Source organism: Candida parapsilosis, contig 005807 (genome assembly GCF_000182765.1).
Source record: "Candida parapsilosis strain CDC317 annotated contig 005807".
In the NCBI taxonomy this organism is placed as follows: Eukaryota; Fungi; Ascomycota; class Pichiomycetes; order Serinales; family Debaryomycetaceae; genus Lodderomyces; species Lodderomyces parapsilosis.
The window spans coordinates 1,270,886-1,291,225 of NW_023503280.1; the positions used below are offsets into that span (position 1 = coordinate 1,270,886).

A 20,340-nucleotide genomic window follows, 5' to 3' on the forward strand; every position below is an offset into this window, starting at 1 on the left:
CAAGTATAATAAACATGCTAGAGCAAACATTATCGCTGCTTATCTCTAACTGGTGTGATTTGTTGCTCATTGAAGGAGACACCTTTTTAAAAAAGCTGACAATAGAATGGCCAATAGCTTTGTCTTGTCCGATTGGATAATGAGGTTTGCCACAACAAGCGAAGTAGATTCAAATCGATTTCTTTTCTCTTCTATAAACAAGTTAGCTATTTTTTGCTCTGCATTACTATGACAAGGGCTCTATCAGAGCAGGATTCGTTGTTGTGCTCATAGAAAATTACTTTCAAAGAAAAAAAGAATACACGAACTAAAGAACGTTCACTGAACATTATTGAACTTTCAAATGTCTGATCGAGCCTATGAAAAGCATGGTATGAATGCGGCTGCGGCATTTATTGAAGACTCCTCTTCGGATATCAGTTTGGACGAAGAGGACGAGGAATTGATCTGGAGAGTCTTTTTCAGTGACTTGGAAAAGGAAAAAGAAAAGGACAAGAATACACCTGAGCAAATCGACCTGGTAGATGCAGGGGACACATTCTCTGAGAGGGAGGAGCTACTGTCGATAAGTCTGGAAGACCTACTATTACTCGACGATCAAGAGTTGACAAGTCGATATAAAGATCTTAAGAATAATGCCATTGATACGAATTTATCGGAGGAAGATCAGAAACGATTGCTCATTACAAACTTTACGAACGACCAAATGGAGAGATTTGAAGCATATAGAAGACTGACAATCAATAAACCGGGAGTAAAAAGAATTTGTAATGGAGTCGTGGGTCATTCTGTTTCTCAGGTTATAGCGACCGTGATGGCTGGTGTAGCAAAACTGTTCATTTCAGAGATTATAAGTAAATCTTTTGAAGTGCAAGAAAGGGATAATAAAGGGAAGCTTTTGTCCGATATCGAGCTAAAGAAGAAGCAGAAACGATCGGACATTGAAAATGGCCAACCTGAAAGAGAAACGAAGCGTCCTCGATTGCAGTATCAAGGTGACATTAATGCACCCCTTCAACCCAGTCACGTAAGGGAAGCTTTCAAATTGTATGAAAAAGAGTCATCAAGTGAGTTACCGAGAACTGATTAAAACGTATTTCGGTTAAAGCTTCATTATTGCTCATCTCCACTACTTTCATTTAAAAGGTACTATACATACGAGGTTTAAAACCTCCAACATACTGCTCACGATCTTTCCTTTAAATAAGGAGCATTGGCTTTTGATGTTTTGGTGCGAGTTTTGATGGCAATAAATGTTGCGTTGATAGCACTCGGGCTCACACCAAGTGAGAGAATTGATGAACAGTTGCGATGCGTTGCTTATGATACCATGTTTATTGTTTGGCACCGCATTACAGCGACGACTGGTGGACATGATCACTCGTGATCGTTTTACGGAGAAGCGAAAGCATAAATGTGTAATTATTAGCTATGTTGGGGTTGTTGGGGTAAACAGAATTTCGTTCAGTGCCACCACTGCTGTCATCACGTCGTGGTTATCTTTAAGTTAATTTATATATGTGCTTTGTATCCGAGATAAAGCATCACATGTTACTATATATTATTGATGTGTATCGAATGAAGTGAAACTGTACACACTTGCTCAATACAGGTCCATGATCTCTAAACCCATCTAGTTTGAAATTGTTACATCTTTTGTTTCGACGCATCTGTAGAATGACTACCTCTTCGCAAAAAGAGCCGCATCTTCAGAATGGTTCTGATGTGCACTTCCTGTGCCCCTACACTGTACAAACTACAGATTAACTCCGTACCCCTAGGAGTTTTTGACCATACTTCACCGTCTTGGGGCACCAAAAAATTTTCATTTTTTTTGGGGATTTAGGGGGTGCAGAAGCTGTATCTCTGCTGCACTAGCGTTGAACCGTTGTCGGTTTTCGCTTTTCCTGGCAAAATGCCAATTTTATGAGACTTTTTCTGTAATGCGTTATAACTTTGCTTAGAATAGCCTGAGCCGGCGCTGGAGACGCTCATTCCAATTATGAGTTACGTTGATAACAGCCACAAAAAGGGAAAGGACCCTAGATGTCTGTAGCATAAGCTGTGCTCTGAAGTAAAACATATAGCTGCGAAAAAGAAGTAACAATTGGGTGTAGTTTTTTTTCCTTTTTATTGATAGATGGATAGATGAAACAACGTTCAAAGTGAAGGAGAGGTAGGTAGAGAAACCCAGTTAGTAAGGGACTCATGTGATATAGTTCGATTATTTGCCAAGTTGCAAGTTACGAACTTTCAAGAATGAGTTTCTAGCTATGTATTAAGTTTTCAGACCTTATTGGTGCAAAAAAAACCATAAAAACTTGTATATCGTCTAAACCCTCACTTTGGAGCAAAAATTACTTTTTCGGGTAGAGATCTCTCGCCAGTACCTAATGAAAGTGCCTTTAATCGGGTTTCCCTGTGTCTCTAACCGTAATGGGTCTCAAGTTGAAAAGAGAGGAACCGAATGTTCAAAGTGCACTTATCGAGGAGAGAAGAAAAGAGTCATTCCGTGAACACGTGACAAAACAAAACAGAGATGGGGCTTTTAAAAAGATTAACAGTCTTGTACTCTCTGAGCTGCTGAGAGATAGTTGTTTTGATGATGACAATAACTTGACTTGCGGTTAGATTGCAAAAAGGACACTAACGAGCTGAATCTCTGAAAGAGCTTTTGGACTAGTCGGATCGAGATCACCAATCACTCCAAGACAAGAAGTACATCGTTAGTTTACGATGCCATTGCATCTTATTTCTTGGAATGGGTAACAAGTATGTCCACCTGAATTGTGCAATACAAAATACCTTCCTACGCGGTTGTTTTAACCATCCACACACGACAACTGAACGAACAAAGAAAATGAAAAAAAATAAAAAATAACAACAACCAGATTAAGTGTGAAAAAAAACAAGATTGATTTTATTTCAGTGACTCCATCTACGATGCCATTAGATTTACCTTTCGAAGTGCCTACTGATAACCCTGTGTACCAGAATTACAGAAAGATTTTGGTTACGTATCAAAAGTTTGTTGATGAATCTGTTCCTCACACTGGTTATAGATGGTTGGGGTTTGGAATTTTGCTCACTTTATTCATGACCAGGATTTTCATTGTTCAAGGATGGTACATAATCTGCTACGCCTTGGGAATATACTTGTTGAATTTGTTTTTGGCCTTTTTGACGCCAAAGTTTGATCCGTCTTTGGAGCAGGAAATGAAGAATGAATCCATTGAGGAAGGAATGGATCAGGAAGTGCAAGAGTCAGGGTCCAAGGATGATGAGTTCAGGCCATTCATAAGGAGATTACCAGAGTTCAAGTTCTGGTATAATGCAACAAGAGCCACTGCCTTGAGCATATTCTTGACTTTCTTTTCCATCTTTGATATTCCAGTCTTTTGGCCAATTTTATTGATGTATTTCATAATTTTATTTGCTTTAACCATGCGAAAGCAGATACAGCACATGACCAAGTACAAGTATTTACCGTTTGATTTGGGAAAAACAAGGTATAGAAAGTGATGCTTTTGTCATGAGTTGTATAAATTGTATAAATAATTGTTTCAAGAATGTGTGCTACGAAAGTAATATGTAAAGCATGCACCTCCGACCCAGTGCAAACGAACTAGTTTCAATATATGTATCTACTTTACAATCGGAAGCATTGCATTATGGATAACAAGCTCGAGCTTATGCAAAGCAAAAGCCCTGGCTAATCGTGCTTCGACCCACGAAGAAGGTCAAGATTATAGTGATAGTCAAAAATAGTATCTGGTCAAAGTATCTCACCTCACGACTAGCTCTCTAATGCAGCATGCCAAAAGGACTGCTCCCATTGGCCCGACCTACTCAATGACAAAGTAAAAAAGGGGTAGAAAATCGCAGATAACGCTTTTTATGGGAGATACAGGCATGAAACTATGGAATACTCTCATGGTGGACAATTCCCTCATAACAAACAAAGGACAATGAAGCCCTCAAAACAGCGCCATTTATTTTTCTGGTTGGCCACCCTCATTGTATAGAAGGCGAAGCAGAAGACAGTTGTGACTTCTTGATCTATTTTTCACCCCTTTTAGAGCCGAGCAACTAAGAGAAAAAAAAAGGAATAAAAAAAAAAATGTCGCAAAACGGAATCACCAAAAAACTCAGTCCGAAAACAAAACAGTAAAAAAAATTGTCGACTTTGGGTGACTTTTCACCAGTTAACTTCCTCTTCGCCAATTGCAATTGATCGACATATCTATCAACATTCCACAAGGAAGACCAATTAAATAAACCACGCAACACACCGAGGTTAAATATGAGTCGTGCCGAAGTAGATTTGCAGACTAGTGTAAAGAAAGCTTGCAATAGTGATGAAGTTCCACCAAAGAGAAAGCATGTAAGGGCATGTATTGTCTACACATGGGATCATAAAAATTCACGAGCTTTTTGGAATGCTGTCAAGATCCAACCTTTACAAAGTAACGAGATTCTGTTGTTCAAAGCTCTTATCATGATCCATAAAGTTTTACAGGAGGGTCATCCAAACACCTTGAAAGATGCCTACCGCAACAGAGACTTTGTCGCATCGTTAGCAACGGTGTTTCCAACTCATGGGCTGGCATACGGAAGATTGATCAATCAATATGATCGGTATATTTTGCAAAAGTTGGATTTCCATCGCAATAATCCCGGTTTCAATGGAACTTTTGAGTACGAGGAATATCTTTCATTGAGAGCTGTTAGTGACCCTAATGAAGGATATGAATCCATCCTTCAGTTGATGGATCTCCAGGATCTGATCAATGATTTGCAAAAGCTTATATTTGCGACTATTCATCGCTCTCACGGTAATTTATGCAAGGTTAGCGCATTGGTCCCTTTGATCACTGAATCTTATGGAATATACAAGTTTTGTATTTCGATGCTCAGGGCAATGTATCAACAATTGGGTGCTGACGAGGCGTTGACTGTCTTGTTCGATAGATTTGAGTCGCAGCATTTCATGTTACGAGATTTTTACACTGACTGCCAATCTATCAAGTTCTTGACGAGTTTGATAACCATTCCACGTCTTCCAAACAGCTCTCCCGACTTGCAAGTGGATGAAGATGGAAGGTCCATACCTGCGAATGCTGCACCTGAAAGCGACGACCGCAGCATGTCAAGGGCAAGATCAATCAGCGTCGAACCCCCTAGCATCCCACCCTCACTTTCCACTGATCAAATCTCTTCGCAACAAACCGGTTATCTTTTTGAGCAACAACAGGAGCAAGAGAGGATCCAAAGACAACTTGAGTTGCAACGTCAACAACAGCTTCAAGAACAGCAAGAGCAACAACGCTTATTTGAACAGCAACAACGAGAGCAAGAACGTCGATTCATGGAAGAACAACAAGCTCTTCAGATGCAACAAACTCAGCAACAACAAGGACGAGTGTCGGAGTTGGAGCACGACTTGCTCATGTTTAAGAATCAGTACGATAACGATCAGCAGTTATTGCAACAATATGACACAAGAGTTAAATCTTTGGAGAATGAAATGACCGCTTTCAACAATACTGCTACCCAACAGCTTACTTCTAAAACTGAACAAATTCAAAACTTGGAGGAGCAGATTGCAAATTGGACCAAGAAATATGAGTCACTTGCTAAGCTATATTCCCAATTGCGACAAGAACATTTGAACTTGTTGGCGAAATTCAAAAAAATTCAACAAAAGATTAGTAGTGCTCAAGAGTCCATTGCCAAGAAGGAAAAGCTCGAAAAAGATTTGAAGGCCAAAAATGTCGAGTTGGCTGATTTGATTAGAGAGCGCGATCGTGCAAGACTTGAATTGGATAGAGTGAAAGCATCAAAGGATCAAGAAATTGAAAAATTGGAAACTGAAATTAGGGATCTTAACGTTTCTGCGAAGGAATCGGGCAAGTTACAAAACATGAATCTTAGTGCCATCATGTCAAAGCACGAGGCTGAATTGAATGATTTGAAAGCTCAGTTGGAGCGCTATTCCAAGAATGGTGAACCTGGAACTATGGATGGTTTACAAGTACAATTGCAAGACAAGGAGACTGAGTTGGCAATAGCCAATCAGTCTCTCGAAGAAGCTTATAAAGAGATTGGGCGTATTAAAGAGGATCAAGATGATATTTTGAATGCAGAAATTGATCACATTATCATGGCCCATATTTCAAAATTTAAAAGCTTGATTGACATCTTTTTGGATAACAGCATTAGACGCATTCTAGACATCAAGCACGAGTTGACCTTGAATACATTAGGTTCAAATAACAATTCGTCTCCCGAGTACTTGTTGTCAGTTGTTGAACTTTGCTCTGACACAGCTACTGACTTTGCTTCAACGTTTAATGGATACATAGCTGAGAAGAACAACCAAGATGAGGAGACGTTTTCAGACATTATATTATACAGCTCCTCTTTGGTTACATATTTGAATGATTTAATGCAAACGTCAAAGAGCTTCTCACAGGCTTCATCGGGAAAAGAAGAAGAGAAGATTTTGACCCAAATGATGAGAGTTCTTAATGACGCCGAAGAATACTATCAAGGGTTGAAGTCAGAGAAACTCGAAGGTTTAGAGGACGAGGAGGACAGAATAGACCTGATCATAGATGGCAACCTTCAGTTACAGACATCCTTGAAAGACTTGGGAAGTTTGGCTGATTCCTTGAGGTTGTCGAGTGGAATTGAGTTCAAAGGTGATCTTGAGAGTATTGTGAACAAAGAGATGCAACAAACTGTTGATGCAGTCAACTCAGCCTCAAAGTATTTAACTGATTTGTTGAAGAACCCAAACATATATGGTGGTAACATTGAGATACACGAAACTTTGATATCATGTGCAAAAGCGATTATTGATGCTGTAGGAAGGTTGATTCAAGCTGCAGTGGAGTCGCAACGTGAAATTGTCAACAAAGGTAAGGGCTCGCAATCGAACGCGGAGTTTTACAGGAAAAACAGCAGATGGACGGAAGGGCTAATTAGTGCGGCGAAAGCAGTGGCCGGCGCAACAAATATTTTGATCCAAATTTCGGATGGTGTTTTGCAAAAAAAGAATTCTCACGAAGAGTTGATAGTGGCGTCAAATGAGGTTGCTGCGTCCACGGCCCAATTGGTTGCCGCATCCAGAGTGAAGGCTAATTTCATGTCGAAGTCTCAAGATACTTTAGAGTCAGCCTCTGGTGATGTAACACGCGCATGTAAGGCCTTGGTGTCAAAAGTACAAGGTTTGTTGAATGAGGGTGACCTGCAAACGGATGACATTGATTTGAGTAAATTGACTCCATATGAGGGTAAAACACTTGAGATGGAACAACAAGTGGAAATTTTGAAACTTGAAAATAAGCTTCAATCAGCCAGAAGAAGACTTGGGGAGATTAGAAAGCACGGCTACAAAGATGATGACAGTGATGAAGAGTAAGGGGGGGTCTCAAGTTATTCTTGTTGGAAGAATAAAAAGTGTGTAGTGACATATAATGAGTAATGGTGTTGCGAAACAACATGTAATGCTAGCAATTTCTCACAGAATTCTCCGACGCAGCAAAGGTTCGCTTAGCTGTTGTGCGTCATTGAATATTGATACTCTTCTCATTGTATTCCTAGCGATAGAGACGCTTTTAGACTCTCCCTTTCTCAAGAGATTCAGTAGTAATTGTATTCGTATGTGATACTGTCTACATACACAAGATAAACATTTCAGGAAACTAGACTGCGTGAAAAAAAAAAAAATAAATGAAAACAGAAAAATTTTGATTTCTCTGCCACACACATTGCAAATGTTTAAGGTAGAACAAGTCAATTTTGCGGATGAGTGCATATGCGGCTTTGAAAGCCAACTCCGTTGATGGTGATAGCTCTACGTCTACACCCGTCAATGTTGATGAAATTGCTTTGCAATATGTGAGGAATTCAGATGATGAGTGCAGTGATGATGAATATAAGTTCGCCACACCAGACATTACCAATCTCGTAGCGAGTGTCAATGATAGTAAATGCCCATCCCCAAGTTTGCCAAGGCAGAGAATTACTCAGTCAAACTTTTTACCAAGCGAACTGTGTTTACAAATTGAAGATGATTGTGTTATAGTGACACTCGAACGTGGAGATTTTATCATGATCAAAGGGATGTTCAAGCTCCGAATATTACAGGGAAACATACGCGTCAACAACTGTTACGAATTGAACTCTGATACCGATTGTACATACACATTCTTCTCAACTGATTTTCACTCTTTGCCGGTTATTGCCAATGCGTCCACGGAAAATCTGGAAATGAGCGTTGTTTCTAAAATCAAGTTGATCAACTACCATACGGGATTCAGTAACAGTACCAGAAAGCTTTTGCCGTTTCGATTAATTGCAAGTAGTGATGATCAAAATGAAATGCTCAAGCATTTTACTTTTCAGGTTGTCATTCAAAGTGATAATAATATCGGCATGTTTGTGGATGAATCATGGGTTAATTATTTTGGATCTAGTGCTGCAATATCACCGTATAACTTGATTGTTATGGGGAACAAAAATGCTGGCAAATCCACCTTCTGTAAATCTTTGCTGGACTATTTGCGTTTCCAAAAAAAACAATCCGTGGTGATTATGGACCTAGATCCGGGACAGTCTGACAACTCATCGCCGTATTGTATGTCGTTGAGTATACAATTACCTGATGGAGCTTGTACAACATCGGGGCATGTGTTTGACAAGAGTGAAGAATATTATGGTTTCGACAGTCCATTGGATGCACCACTGAGGTATCTTGAAGTAACCAGAAAGCTTTACAAAATATATTGCTCCAGGTATAAGCAAAAGGGCTACAGACTAATTGTAAATACCCCTGGCTGGATTAAGGGATTTGGTAAGACATTATTACAGAAGGTCACAATCATTGTCAATCCTTCGGACTTGATTCTCTTAACGAGCAATTTGTCGCTCGAGTTTGAGGAAAATCAAGCAGTGTTGCAAGGAATGAGCTATGTTAAGGCTACCTTATTACCAGGTGTCTTTCATTTGCCACCTACCGCACCTAGTCAATTTAGAAACAACAACAAACTTTTATACTTTCACCACAGAATTAGTAATGATTTTGAGTTCAGTCATTCCATTTTGAATCAGTCTCCGGAAAGACTTAGCTACCAGGTGGGGGGTTCAGGACAAGGGATATATGGCGTGTCGATTCTTAACTACGCGGTGGATGCCAGTTTTGATTTCAACAATATTCCCACATTGCTATCGTGCACGATTTGGGGAGTGTATAGCACAAGTTCCCCCTGTGGCGAGGTCTTGATCAGGGATGGCAATAACAACATATATCCCAACTTGATACGTTCGAAAGATCTTGACCTCGTGCTCGGGACTGGTAGTCAATTTTTGGGACTTCTCATCATCCATAGCATTAATATTCGCGATCACTACTTGAATGTTTACGCACCCCCAAGCGTGCTGAAAAAGGTTAAAGATACCCTCATTGCCAACTCCAAAATCGTTCTTGTGCGAGGTGAAGGAAGCATTCCATCGATTGAACTAATGGCTGAAAAGTTTCTTCATGCGGGTGTGGTAACGCAATCGCAAGACCCTCACCTGAACTTGTCAAAGACGTGCATACCGTACGTAAGTACAAGAGGAAAAGCCAAAGTTGGTGGTGTTTGGAAAGTGCGGAGAAACATTCTTCGAAGGAGCCAACGAAGGTGAATGAATTCCTTGAAGATGCTTAAATATACTGTGAAATCTTTTGAGAGAGGATGATGAACTTCTTGACTTTATATTATCAGGGCCAAGATGATTTTTGACCGAAAAGTGTTGTGTTCATTGTGGTGTCTCGATGGTATTTAGCGAGAAAGAATTACAAACCTTTTAGCGACCACATACTCATCCTCAATACGTGTCCTGGTTTGAGTTACGAATTCGTGAAGAGGGCCCGGTTGTAATGACACATCTTCATTTGCGAATTACGGAATCGTTTCTACACATTTATTGGACTTCTTTCTGCGGGACATAGAAGTGCATTTTAGAGTATCGCAGCAGCAACAATGAGCCCAGTGCAACACAATAATAGCTTCACTCGAAACTATGGTGGCTAGACAATAATAGTAGACACTATAACTTAACAAAACCATTCATAAAGCGAAGATACGGCCTCTTATCTCTTAGCGTGAGTGTATAATATAATTTGGCTTTGAAACATCGCACGAAAATTGCAGGACAATGCGAGATGTCAACCTCTAAAACAGTAGACATGGTAAGTTCTTGGGTAGAAAGTGGAGCATACACTATTTAAATGAAGCCTTGTTTGTCAGCACAGATTGATACAAGAAAAGCGTTTCCATCGCACTCTCTTATGCTAATAAATTCTCTGATTTCAGCTGATTCTGCGGTAATGTGTAGTTTTACAAAAATGATTTCCAAACAAGAATCGACATATCTGCGGCACCAACTTTGTTGAGACTCCAAAAACGCATGATATGGTAGCAAGAACTACCAGATTCTGCACCCACCTGGTTTGGAAAGCTCCCACACGTCAGCTCGAGCTTGATTCTCGTTTTTCGGTGTTAACGCATGTGTCTACGCTATATAAACTCTAAACCTCACTGATAACAGCCACAAGAAGGAAAGAAACCCGAGATGTCTGTAGCTTAAACTGCAGCATAACCTGTGCTTGGAAGTGAAACGTATAGCTGCAAAAAAGATGTTTCGATCAGGTTTCGATTAGGTGCAATTTTTTTGGTGAGAGTGGCTTGTATAGTGCACCACTTTTATGGGGGAAGAAAGAATGTGTGTGCACTTTGTTTTTGTGCATAAACAAATTCCCACACAAGATTGCAGTAATTGAACACCACCTCCTCTTCAAAAAATAACTTGTGAATGTGCTATCTTCCAATACGGGACATCACAATCATTATAGAAATTACTGTAATCATTAGAGGATGGTGAATACTATGCCTGATGCCAATTACGACTAAGTTTCGAGACACCAGTAATGATATTGTGTCAGTTTTAGACACCAAATGGTGATCTATCATCCAATCGAGTGTGCAGATAGCAATCAATCATTCAAGCTGGAGTACCATTGAATGTGAATCTCAATGAAGAGGGTAGATTTCGTAACAGACGAGGATCAATGGCTACGGTAGCTACAATAGTCACAGAGTGACTTGTAACAGAGATGCATCAGCTTACGCAGTTACAATGTGTACAAAGATGTCAGGTGTACAAAGATGTCGGGTACACGAGACCTTTCCGAGAGTGATGCAAAGGAGGAGTGCCATTAGCTCATTGATTGGGAAAAACTTGGAGGAGTAGGTTGCAACGGTGCACCATTGAAATCTTGATTTGAGTTGAAGAAGTCCAACACCGCTAACAAAGGTGGCACAGCGGAATGCCTTCTGGGGAGTCTTCACTTAAGTGTGTCTCGGCGGCTCTTCGTCAGTCTATTCTACTCCGATCGCCACAAATGAAATCAAAACTTTCCAATGTCAATGCAATGAAAATTGCGAGTTGAGAATAAATCCTGAACGACATCAAAGGGGTGTTACAATAAAAGAAGACGTATTTATTTTACAAACCTCCTAGAGCAAGAATGCGCAAATATTCAGCCCAGACAGATCCATTACCACATACATGTTGCTGCATATGGATGTGGATCAAGGGTTTGCTGAGTCCCAAAATACCAATTTAATTGGGGGAGAATCATACAGATGTTACATCTTCATTGGCGAAAACCTAAGTATAGAGAAGCCGCTGTATTATCTTCGTTCAATGAACAAGTATCATAGGCAAAGATGAATGCTCGACTCGACCGTTGCCTGAAAGGGTCTGTCAAAACTGCTATGTCGAAGATTGCTGGTGTTTTTGACTCCCTGGACTCGAATTGCTTGGTATGAAAAATCATTTTGGAGCAAGCTGGTGAGCTAGTGCTTTGTAGTCGATGCTTGATAAACGTCACACAGACCTGTAAGCTGAAGACCTGCCAATACAATTGTAGCGCTTATCACTCCTTCCAAGTGGACAACGCTATAAGCTTGAATGAGGAATGTTCACCTCAATAACAAGCATTCAATACAAAGCGTGTGATCGATTGATAGTGCTGACCCAATAATTTGTTGGTACTTTCAGAAAAGTCTGACTCCAGAGTTTAATAGCACGATGACACATTTTGAAATGGGCAACACGGCTCCCTTCCCAAAACAAAGAACCCAATTCGGAGAAAAGGTGGGTGAATATCGGAACCCCTCCAATCATTTGCAAGAATGGTAGAACACATGCCGAGCAGAGAGCTCCCACTAATGCTTGAGGACACTGCTGCTTGTCATTACTAAGAGCTCCATGAAGGAAAAACGTCTGCATCTTTAACGGCCCATCTACCTGATACTTTCGTGCATATTCACTCAAAGTCACCTTTATTTCGTCATTGTAACACCTCTGCGACTTTTTATAGTACTTTTATATATACTCGGCTATGCACAGAGGGCATCCATACAACAGTAGGAGTTGCAACCGCGCACCAACAAAAACCATAGACTAACAGCAATCATTTTACGAGGTATTTACACCCTTACACCGAAGGTTACTTGAAAACTTTTGCTTGGCATGTCAACGCTTTCGCACTCGGGGACAAACAATTTTGCGTTTTTGCATAAACGATCTTGCACCCGGACACCAGATCTGCACCATATCATTATCCGAAACACATTTACGCACCAAGAATGAGTACATCCAGAAATCAATTCTGCACCATTTCATTAACAACATACGCATCCGTACTACCCTCGTAGTTGATGCATTAAAGAATGTGTCTAATGTAAAAGTACCAAATTTTGAAAAATCTAGTTCCTATTTGGCGCAGATCTGTGACCCAAGTTTTGAATTCTGAGTCCAGAAGCAGGACACATGGCATAGCAAAAATCACGTCTTTAATGCAAAACGAATAGGACTGTCGAAGCATACCAAACTAATTTTGTAAAGCATATAGAGAAAAACAAAGCAAGTAACAAATTAAACAAAAACAAATGGGAGCAGTGACTCACAAACAAACACCCAAATATTGTACACAAAGAATTCAGAGATGCTTTCAGGGGGTCTGCGAGCAACCTTTCTTAACATTTTTCACACTTGGAAATAAGTTTGCTTTTTTTAAGTGAACCCTCTACTGCTCTGTTGACACGCAATGCTGCGAATGCATTCGGAACTATACGCAGAGTATGTTAAGCCTAATACCAAATGAAAAACTGTAGTTTGTAAATAACGTGCTGTGCCATAGAGCACTTCCACTTTGTTGAGTGATGACTACAATGGATTTGAACTTCTCCGTACATCAGTCAATGAAAAACTAGAGTTTGGTAAGAGCTTTTACAGAAATAATTCCAAATTCAAAACTGCAATGGACACAGGATTATGCATTAAGCTGAATTTGAGAAAAACAACGACCACAAAAATTGCAACTTCATGTATGACCATAAAATTTAGCTAGCCATATACGTAACACAATTAACTGCTGGGGTTTTTTTTGACGCATTGGTTTGAAAAATTTATTCCTCATACCATACTATGGCCATCATAATTAAACCACAAACAGATGACTCTTTAATAAATTCTGGTATAGCAACAAATGCCAAAGCAGTGTTCTAAACTTGACCCTTCAGGTTTCTGTTATCTCCAAATAAATTACTATCTATACCACGACTGTATTTGGCTCTGCCTTCAAAGAGTCCAAGTACACTGATTTCGACTACTGCCTTCAAATGCTCATTTTGGAGTACACTTTAATAGCGGAATAGTTTCTTATTTGAGTTCTAGAAGCAGACTGGACGTTTTCTTAGGTGTGCCCGAAATTGGAAACAAAAACAAAACTGTTTCACCGAGCTTTAGGCTGCTGTCATTTAAAACTCAGTGCCGGTAAAATTTCTCCAAGCAAGTTTATATGGTACACAACATTTTTTTTCACGGAGCAACAACCAACTGATTATTGGCTGGAATTGGCTGTTCAAAGATTGGTATCCAGTTCGTTACTTCTTTCGATTTACTAGACACACCGAATCGAGATAGTTCGATACGTTAAGAATTTATTCGTTATGCTCAAGAGTTGGGATTGTTATGCTACAGATCTACTTTTATATCTCGGAATCTGGATCTTGAGTTATACAACAAATTTGCACGAAATCAGCGCGGATATGCGCAGATCTGCAATTTGACTCTCGGGCACCTTTTCTTAGTACTCTGTAAACCGTGCCGCGTAATTTACATGCCATGACTATGCAGCCCAGCTTTTTCATTAATGATTGGATGCACCGACTGCTGTGAAGATGGATGCCTCTGTTTTTCATGAAAGAGTGCATGATGTGTGGCTGCAATCATCGTTAGTGTTTGGATGCATACTAGTTGATGTGAGGGTGCAAATTTTGTGCGTGAATGCAAAATCGTTGGTGTACGGGTGTAAAAACATTGGAGCTTGAGGACCGAAATCTTTGCGGTAAGGATGCGAAGAGGGTGCGAAAAGATTGCGGTGCAGGTGAAACTTGCATTGACGTCCGGAAGCAAATATACTCGTGTGTGTGTACGCGTTGTGTCGAAGTTAATAACCTGTGTGTTCCTGAAATAAACAGTAGGTAGAGATGTTACAGTGCCTAAATAGAGTTGTATTCTGATGTCATCATCTGTTGAGTACGTAACATTCATTAGTTGTTGTCTCCTATGTTAGGTCGAGCCCTGATTCCTGTGTCAGTATAGGGTCCCTTGTATGAGTCGATATTTATTAGATTTCAATGTCTATAGTTGTCTTAAATTATCTGCAGTCATCACCTGACAAATTCAGCTCATTCCATTTTCTCATTCTCGCAGTTGACCTTTCTGGAATCTCAATCAATTCGTTATACGACTGGTTCAGTGAATTTAAGCCAACAAGAAATGAGATGGCCGCCATCACGTTTACCCCTCTTGGGCCCTGTTGGTTGATACTCCTCTTGCGTCCACTTGCAGCCACTTTGCCAACACTAGTTTTGTTCTTTCTATGATTGTCTGCTTCCAATAGATGTTCCAGTGCCTTTTAACTTGATCTCGGTTGCGCGAATCTTTTGACTGCCTTCGCATTGAGTTCCACTTTTTGGTTTGTGTGCAATAAACAAGTATACACAACTTACCTGACATAGCATGTCCCATATTGTAGTTGTAAAGTCATCACCAGTTGCGGATATTCTCAAACAGCACCTCACATTCGCTCCACTCATGTGTCTAATCAATTATCATTTTTCATCAGCAAATGATAGGTATTGCATAGCATCCTCAAACATACTGGGCTTGCCAGTATCTCCATTGAAAAGCATTACGCAACGAGTCTGCTTCCGTTCCAATGAGTTGGTCTCTCTCTTTTTTTTTTGATACCATTCATTGAATATGACTGCATGAACTCTTTAATGCTTTTGGGCTGCTCCATGAATAGACAGTGTGACCGGTCCACTTGGATGACGATCACCACAATGCTCATGATTGGATTGTATGGTTTCCCTCATCCACCAATCTGACCTTAAAGTAAGTCGTCTTCCTGTGAGGTTCTTGCATTTCATTGATAGAAGTTTGGCTGCAACCATATCCAGCGACCCTTGCAGCAAGTTGAAGACTAGAACAGTCCTTCAAGTCGACTATCATGAAATCATGCTTTAGCCTGTCCAATGGACGTGCCAGCCTCCAATCGTGGATCCCAGAAACTGTGTTTGTTCTGGTACAACTCATCCGGTATCAAGGCTTTGCACTTACCTGCTCCCTGAGTGAGCTCGCATGTAGTCCATCATCTCTATTTTGTCTATAATGTCAACCATTCGAGAGAGTGTATTCCACACACACTGCTCATTCTAGTCCAAGGACGAGCTTGGTTCATTTCAAAATTGGGCAATGTGCACTTTGGTTGTGGGCCAAGATACCATTATCAGTATCCATCATGTCTGAAACGTCCACCTCTTGCAACTTCATCAACTTCATCAAACGGTTGTGACCCAGACAAATACACTGAATACTGACTGCGTAATCAATTAGTGTAACCGAGGTACACCTCACACTGTGACCGAGATAGCTTGTTGGCTCGTTAACCCCTAACAAATGTAGCCTCCATCCACCTCTTTGAGAGTCACATTTAATGGTACTCCAGCTTGAATGATTGATTGCTATCTACACACTCGATTGGATGATAGATCACCATTTGGTGTCTAAAACTGACACAATATCATTACTGAACTCGTGTCTCGAAACTTAGTCGTAATTGGCAGGCATCAGGCATAGTATTCGCCATCCTCTAATGATTATAATAATTTCTATAATGATTGTGATGTCCCGTATTGGAAGATAGCACGTTCACAAGTTATTTTTTGAAGAGGAGGTGGTGTTCAATTACTGCAATCTTGTGTGGGAACTTGTTTATGCACAAAAACAAAGTGCACACACATTCTTTCTTCCCCCATAAAAGTGGTGCACTATACAAACCACTCTCACCAAAAATATTGCACCTAATCGAAACCTGAACATCTTTTTTGCAGCTATACGTTTCACTTCAGAGCACAGGTTATGCTGCAGCTTAAACTACAGACATCTAGGGTCCCTTTCTTACTTGTAGCTGTTATCAGTGAGGTTTAGAGTTTACATAGTTTAGACACATGCGTTAACACCGAAAAACGAGAATCAAGCTCGAGCTGGCGTGTGGGAGCTTTCCAAACCAGGTGGGTGCAGAATCTGGTAGTTCTTGCTACCATATCATGCGTTACTGGAGCCTCAGAGATTTTGGTGCAGTAGATATGTCACTTCTGGGTCTGAAGTCGCCGTAGCCTATGGTTCAAATCCAAGTATACTTTGAATATATTGTACATGCAACTCTCCGTTAGTATGCTACAGAATGTTTCTTGTTCTACGATAACAAGATTTCTAGGCGGAGAGGCATCCGATATCACCTGATATGGCATCTTGCTTACATTTTTAATGACTTACAACCATTTATGTAATTTTTCAGCAATCTGAATTGGACAATAAAGATGGCATTCCTATAATGCCTGGCCAGGCTCTTGATTTAAGAGTACGGATTGGAATTGCAACTACAATTTCGAAAAAGACGACATCTAATAATTGTTACATTTATTTGGTGTAAGATTTGCTCTACTGTCTAATTTGTCGCATTATTGTCGATGCTGCGAAACATGTTTTTGTGAGACGACTCAAAGTTTAAAATCTGTCCTTTTAACTCCTCAATTGTCAAGCCCTTCTTTGGTGATTGATTGTCTAAATATTTTAGAAGGTGTTCGACTATTGGTTCCACGGCGTAATCAAATAAGAACATACCCCTCTCGAAATCAAAGTCATAGGCATGGTTTACATTTGTTTGATGCTCCTTTTTGGCGGTTTCGTCGGCTTTGGCATTTTTATACTTTGCTCTGTATTCAGCAATACGCACCTTCTGGTTGTGATTCTCACGCTCTATAATCTTTCTAGACTTCGACCCCTTGGATAAGTTCTTGCTGAAGTTGACCAATTTCGGATAGTTGTAGATGTTCACGATTGTGTTTATAGTGAAGCTATTCAACATAATTTCCCCAAAATCTCTTTTCTCAGGAACCATGAATGCTATATCTTTCATCAACTCTCGAGATTCATCATGCACAGGGTCTACCGCTTGAATGAAGCTCTCTCCAGGTTTAAGAACCGAGTCAGTTGACAATATGTGTGCAATCACTTGTTGCCTAGTAGTAAAAAACTTTATAGTTCGCAACAACTTCGAGGCACAATTTGACAAAAAATTATATTGAGATTCATCAGATACTTCTTCCCTTGAATACTTGAATAGGTGGTAATCGAAATCAATTTGAGGATACAAGGTGTCCCAAGTATCCACCAAAAATGCACTTCGGATGATTGGAAAAACATTTGCCAAAGCTTTACCAACAGCAATATAGAATAGATAAAATGTTCTTTTGAGTGGAGACATTTCTCTTCCAATAGACCGAGCGTGACTCGGTATAATCCTGAGCCATCTATTTATTAGCTCGTATAACAATGATGGCGAGAAATATCGAATACCAAGGGTGCTGCCACTCAAGCCATTTTTCTCTTTGTAGAAGTTGTCGATGTAAACAAATCTGGGGTATAAATCGTCAAGTAAATAGTTTAAAAAATTTTCCATGTCCAAATAGTATTTCAATATATATCCATTGCTAGAAGTTGTCAAGTTGGTGTTGTAATTCACGAATTTTTTATACAATATAGATGTTTCACGCATGTCATGAATAACATCAATCTTGTAGTCTGGGATAACGGCGCAAGATGTGTGGTTCCTGACTGCGTAGGAAATGAATCTTAGTCTTGGATCAAGGTCATCAAAATGTTTGCAATTGTTTAAACAATTCCATAAAAGAGATGCTGAACCACCGTAAAATAGCGTTGTGGCTTTCGCATTTGCGCGTTTGTGGAGAATCAGCGACCAGCCAGCGTACCATGATCCAATTGTAGTAGTTTGCACATCGACCTCATTGACAGACATTCTCAAGTTTCTAATGATACGACCAAAATAAGCGTAGGATTTTTTCGTCAAAATTTTCTGTATCTCAGGTGTAAAACAAGAGACACTGCTACTCGATTTCACCGAATTGTCGCACACTTTTAGGATAACGCATAGCCCTCTATCGACAAAAAATGAAAAGAACGCATGATGCAAAACCAAAGCCTCTCCTAGCGTGATTGTCCACAAAATATCATTATCTTTCCTCGTCCAATCAGGTTGATGCAACGACAACGTGTATATATTTGGATCTGGCTGAAAACTTATGGCTTTTCGAGTAAACAACAGTTTAATGTGATTCGGGTGTCTCAACACTTGGAACGAAGTGTTAGATATTTTGGCGTTTGGCAAGGACTCACCCGGACCCTGTTTCGCTTCAATTTCCAGGTCAGAAGTGGTATACTTTGCGTAATCAGAACTATCGTGGTCATGATTTTGAGGTGAAATCGATAAATATTGCTCATTTTCTCCCATAGCCCCAGTCTCTGGGTATAGTAACGTTTTGGTCTTTTCTGCATCAACTTCAGCCAACTGTCGTTTTAGGTCCGATTGGTTTATTAGACTCAAATCGGGGTTTCCTAGCCCTACATTTTCAGTCGACATGAATACATTGGGGCCGAATTGGGAAAGCTTTCGTATCGAATCTGTAAACACTGCCAAATTTAAATCTTCATTTCCAAGTGGAGCGTTATTGAAATAGTCGTAATCGCTATCTACGGCGTATTCAAAGATATTTGGCGGCGTTATTGAATTCACTGTTTGGTTGGGAACAAAAGTCGGAAAGTAACTAGAAAACAATTCGTCCACATTGTTGGGGGAGTCAGAATATGGAGACGAATCCATCGACATTGGTTGGCCGGCAAATGGTGGAGTAATTACAAAGTTATTTCCATTAACAATATCTGACGAATGTGGGTTCAAAAGGGATGCTTGATTCTGGTAGGGGTTAGGGAAACCAGTTGTGTTCTTGGAGTCAACGTCCATGTGATGATTATGCCCAGTTGCACTTGATCCATCGTTGATAAATAAAACCGTTCCTCTGGCGTTCTCAAATTGCAGATTCAACCCTTGAGTTGGTGGTGGAAGCAGGTGAAGTGGTTGATTATGGTTACGACCAACTCCTTGGGAGGTGGTACTGGCACTACCATCATCGGAATGGGCGAGATTGTTCGCCAGTGCATTGTTGGGAAAAGGTTCCGAGGTACTATTTACCTCTTGACCTTTAGTGATCGACTTCAGCTTGTCTTGATTCTTTTTCCTTAATTTCTCCAACTTGTCTTCACTATAGTCAAGGTATCCACAATGATAATTCTTTTTAATGCAGTTATGGCATGCGGGTAGTTCTTCTGAGCATTTTATTCTCTTTTGTTTACAATTTGGGCATCCTGTAATATGACAAGTTAGTATAAAGACCACAGCATCCAACCCGTTGTTGCGATAAAAATGGATGTTGTCGTGATAATTTAGGTCGCAATACCCGCAAGTCAGTTTCAAACTTGCATGCACTTGTGTCATTACATTGCCGGTCAAATATCCATCCTTAGTAATTGTTTGCTATAATTGGGCTAGCAAAGGGAAGGGAAGAGCATTGAAAATGAAAACATACCATCTCTAGAGTTTTTGTGAGTTCTTCTACTCTTTCTTTCTTTACCCCGTATACTGGACACATTCATGTTACACTCTATAATGGTGTTTGTTCTTGCGGGCGTGTTATATTGGGGGCGGTGGGATATTTGGGTTTATGTCCCTGACCTCTTATTGAATGAGATTTGTTTTTGATATGTATTTGACTAAAGTTTAGTTTTCACAGGCAC

General features: G+C 40.1%; 5 protein-coding genes across 5 annotated transcripts; 4 read left to right on the plus strand and 1 right to left on the minus strand. All coding sequences in view use genetic code 12, as the record gives it.

The window, feature by feature from the left end:
* Positions 1–343: 343 nt before the first annotated feature.
* CPAR2_805660 (uncharacterized protein) lies at positions 344–1,090 on the plus strand (the record flags this gene model as incomplete). The annotated part of the gene is made up of 1 exon (XM_036808455.1): positions 344–1,090. The coding sequence occupies one exon, from the start codon at positions 344–346 to the stop codon at positions 1,088–1,090; it is 747 nt and encodes a 248-aa protein (XP_036665190.1).
* A 1,853-nt stretch (positions 1,091–2,943) lies between these two features.
* CPAR2_805670 (protein retreival receptor) lies at positions 2,944–3,522 on the plus strand (the record flags this gene model as incomplete). The annotated part of the gene is made up of 1 exon (XM_036808456.1): positions 2,944–3,522. One exon carries the CDS (start codon positions 2,944–2,946, stop codon positions 3,520–3,522), a length of 579 nt encoding a protein of 192 aa, XP_036665191.1.
* A 781-nt stretch (positions 3,523–4,303) lies between these two features.
* SLA2 (Sla2p) lies at positions 4,304–7,426 on the plus strand (the record flags this gene model as incomplete). The annotated part of the gene is made up of 1 exon (XM_036808458.1): positions 4,304–7,426. The coding sequence occupies one exon, from the start codon at positions 4,304–4,306 to the stop codon at positions 7,424–7,426; it is 3,123 nt and encodes a 1,040-aa protein (XP_036665192.1).
* A 386-nt stretch (positions 7,427–7,812) lies between these two features.
* Positions 7,813–9,693, plus strand: CPAR2_805690 (polynucleotide 5'-hydroxyl-kinase; the record flags this gene model as incomplete). The annotated part of the gene is made up of 1 exon (XM_036808459.1): positions 7,813–9,693. The coding sequence occupies one exon, from the start codon at positions 7,813–7,815 to the stop codon at positions 9,691–9,693; it is 1,881 nt and encodes a 626-aa protein (XP_036665193.1).
* A 7,444-nt stretch (positions 9,694–17,137) lies between these two features.
* Positions 17,138–20,199, minus strand: CPAR2_805700 (uncharacterized protein; the record flags this gene model as incomplete). Its single annotated transcript, XM_036808460.1, has 2 exons — positions 17,138–19,911; positions 20,133–20,199. The coding sequence occupies 2 exons, from the start codon at positions 20,197–20,199 to the stop codon at positions 17,138–17,140; spliced, it is 2,841 nt and encodes a 946-aa protein (XP_036665194.1).
* Between the last annotated feature and the right edge of the window lie 141 nt (positions 20,200–20,340).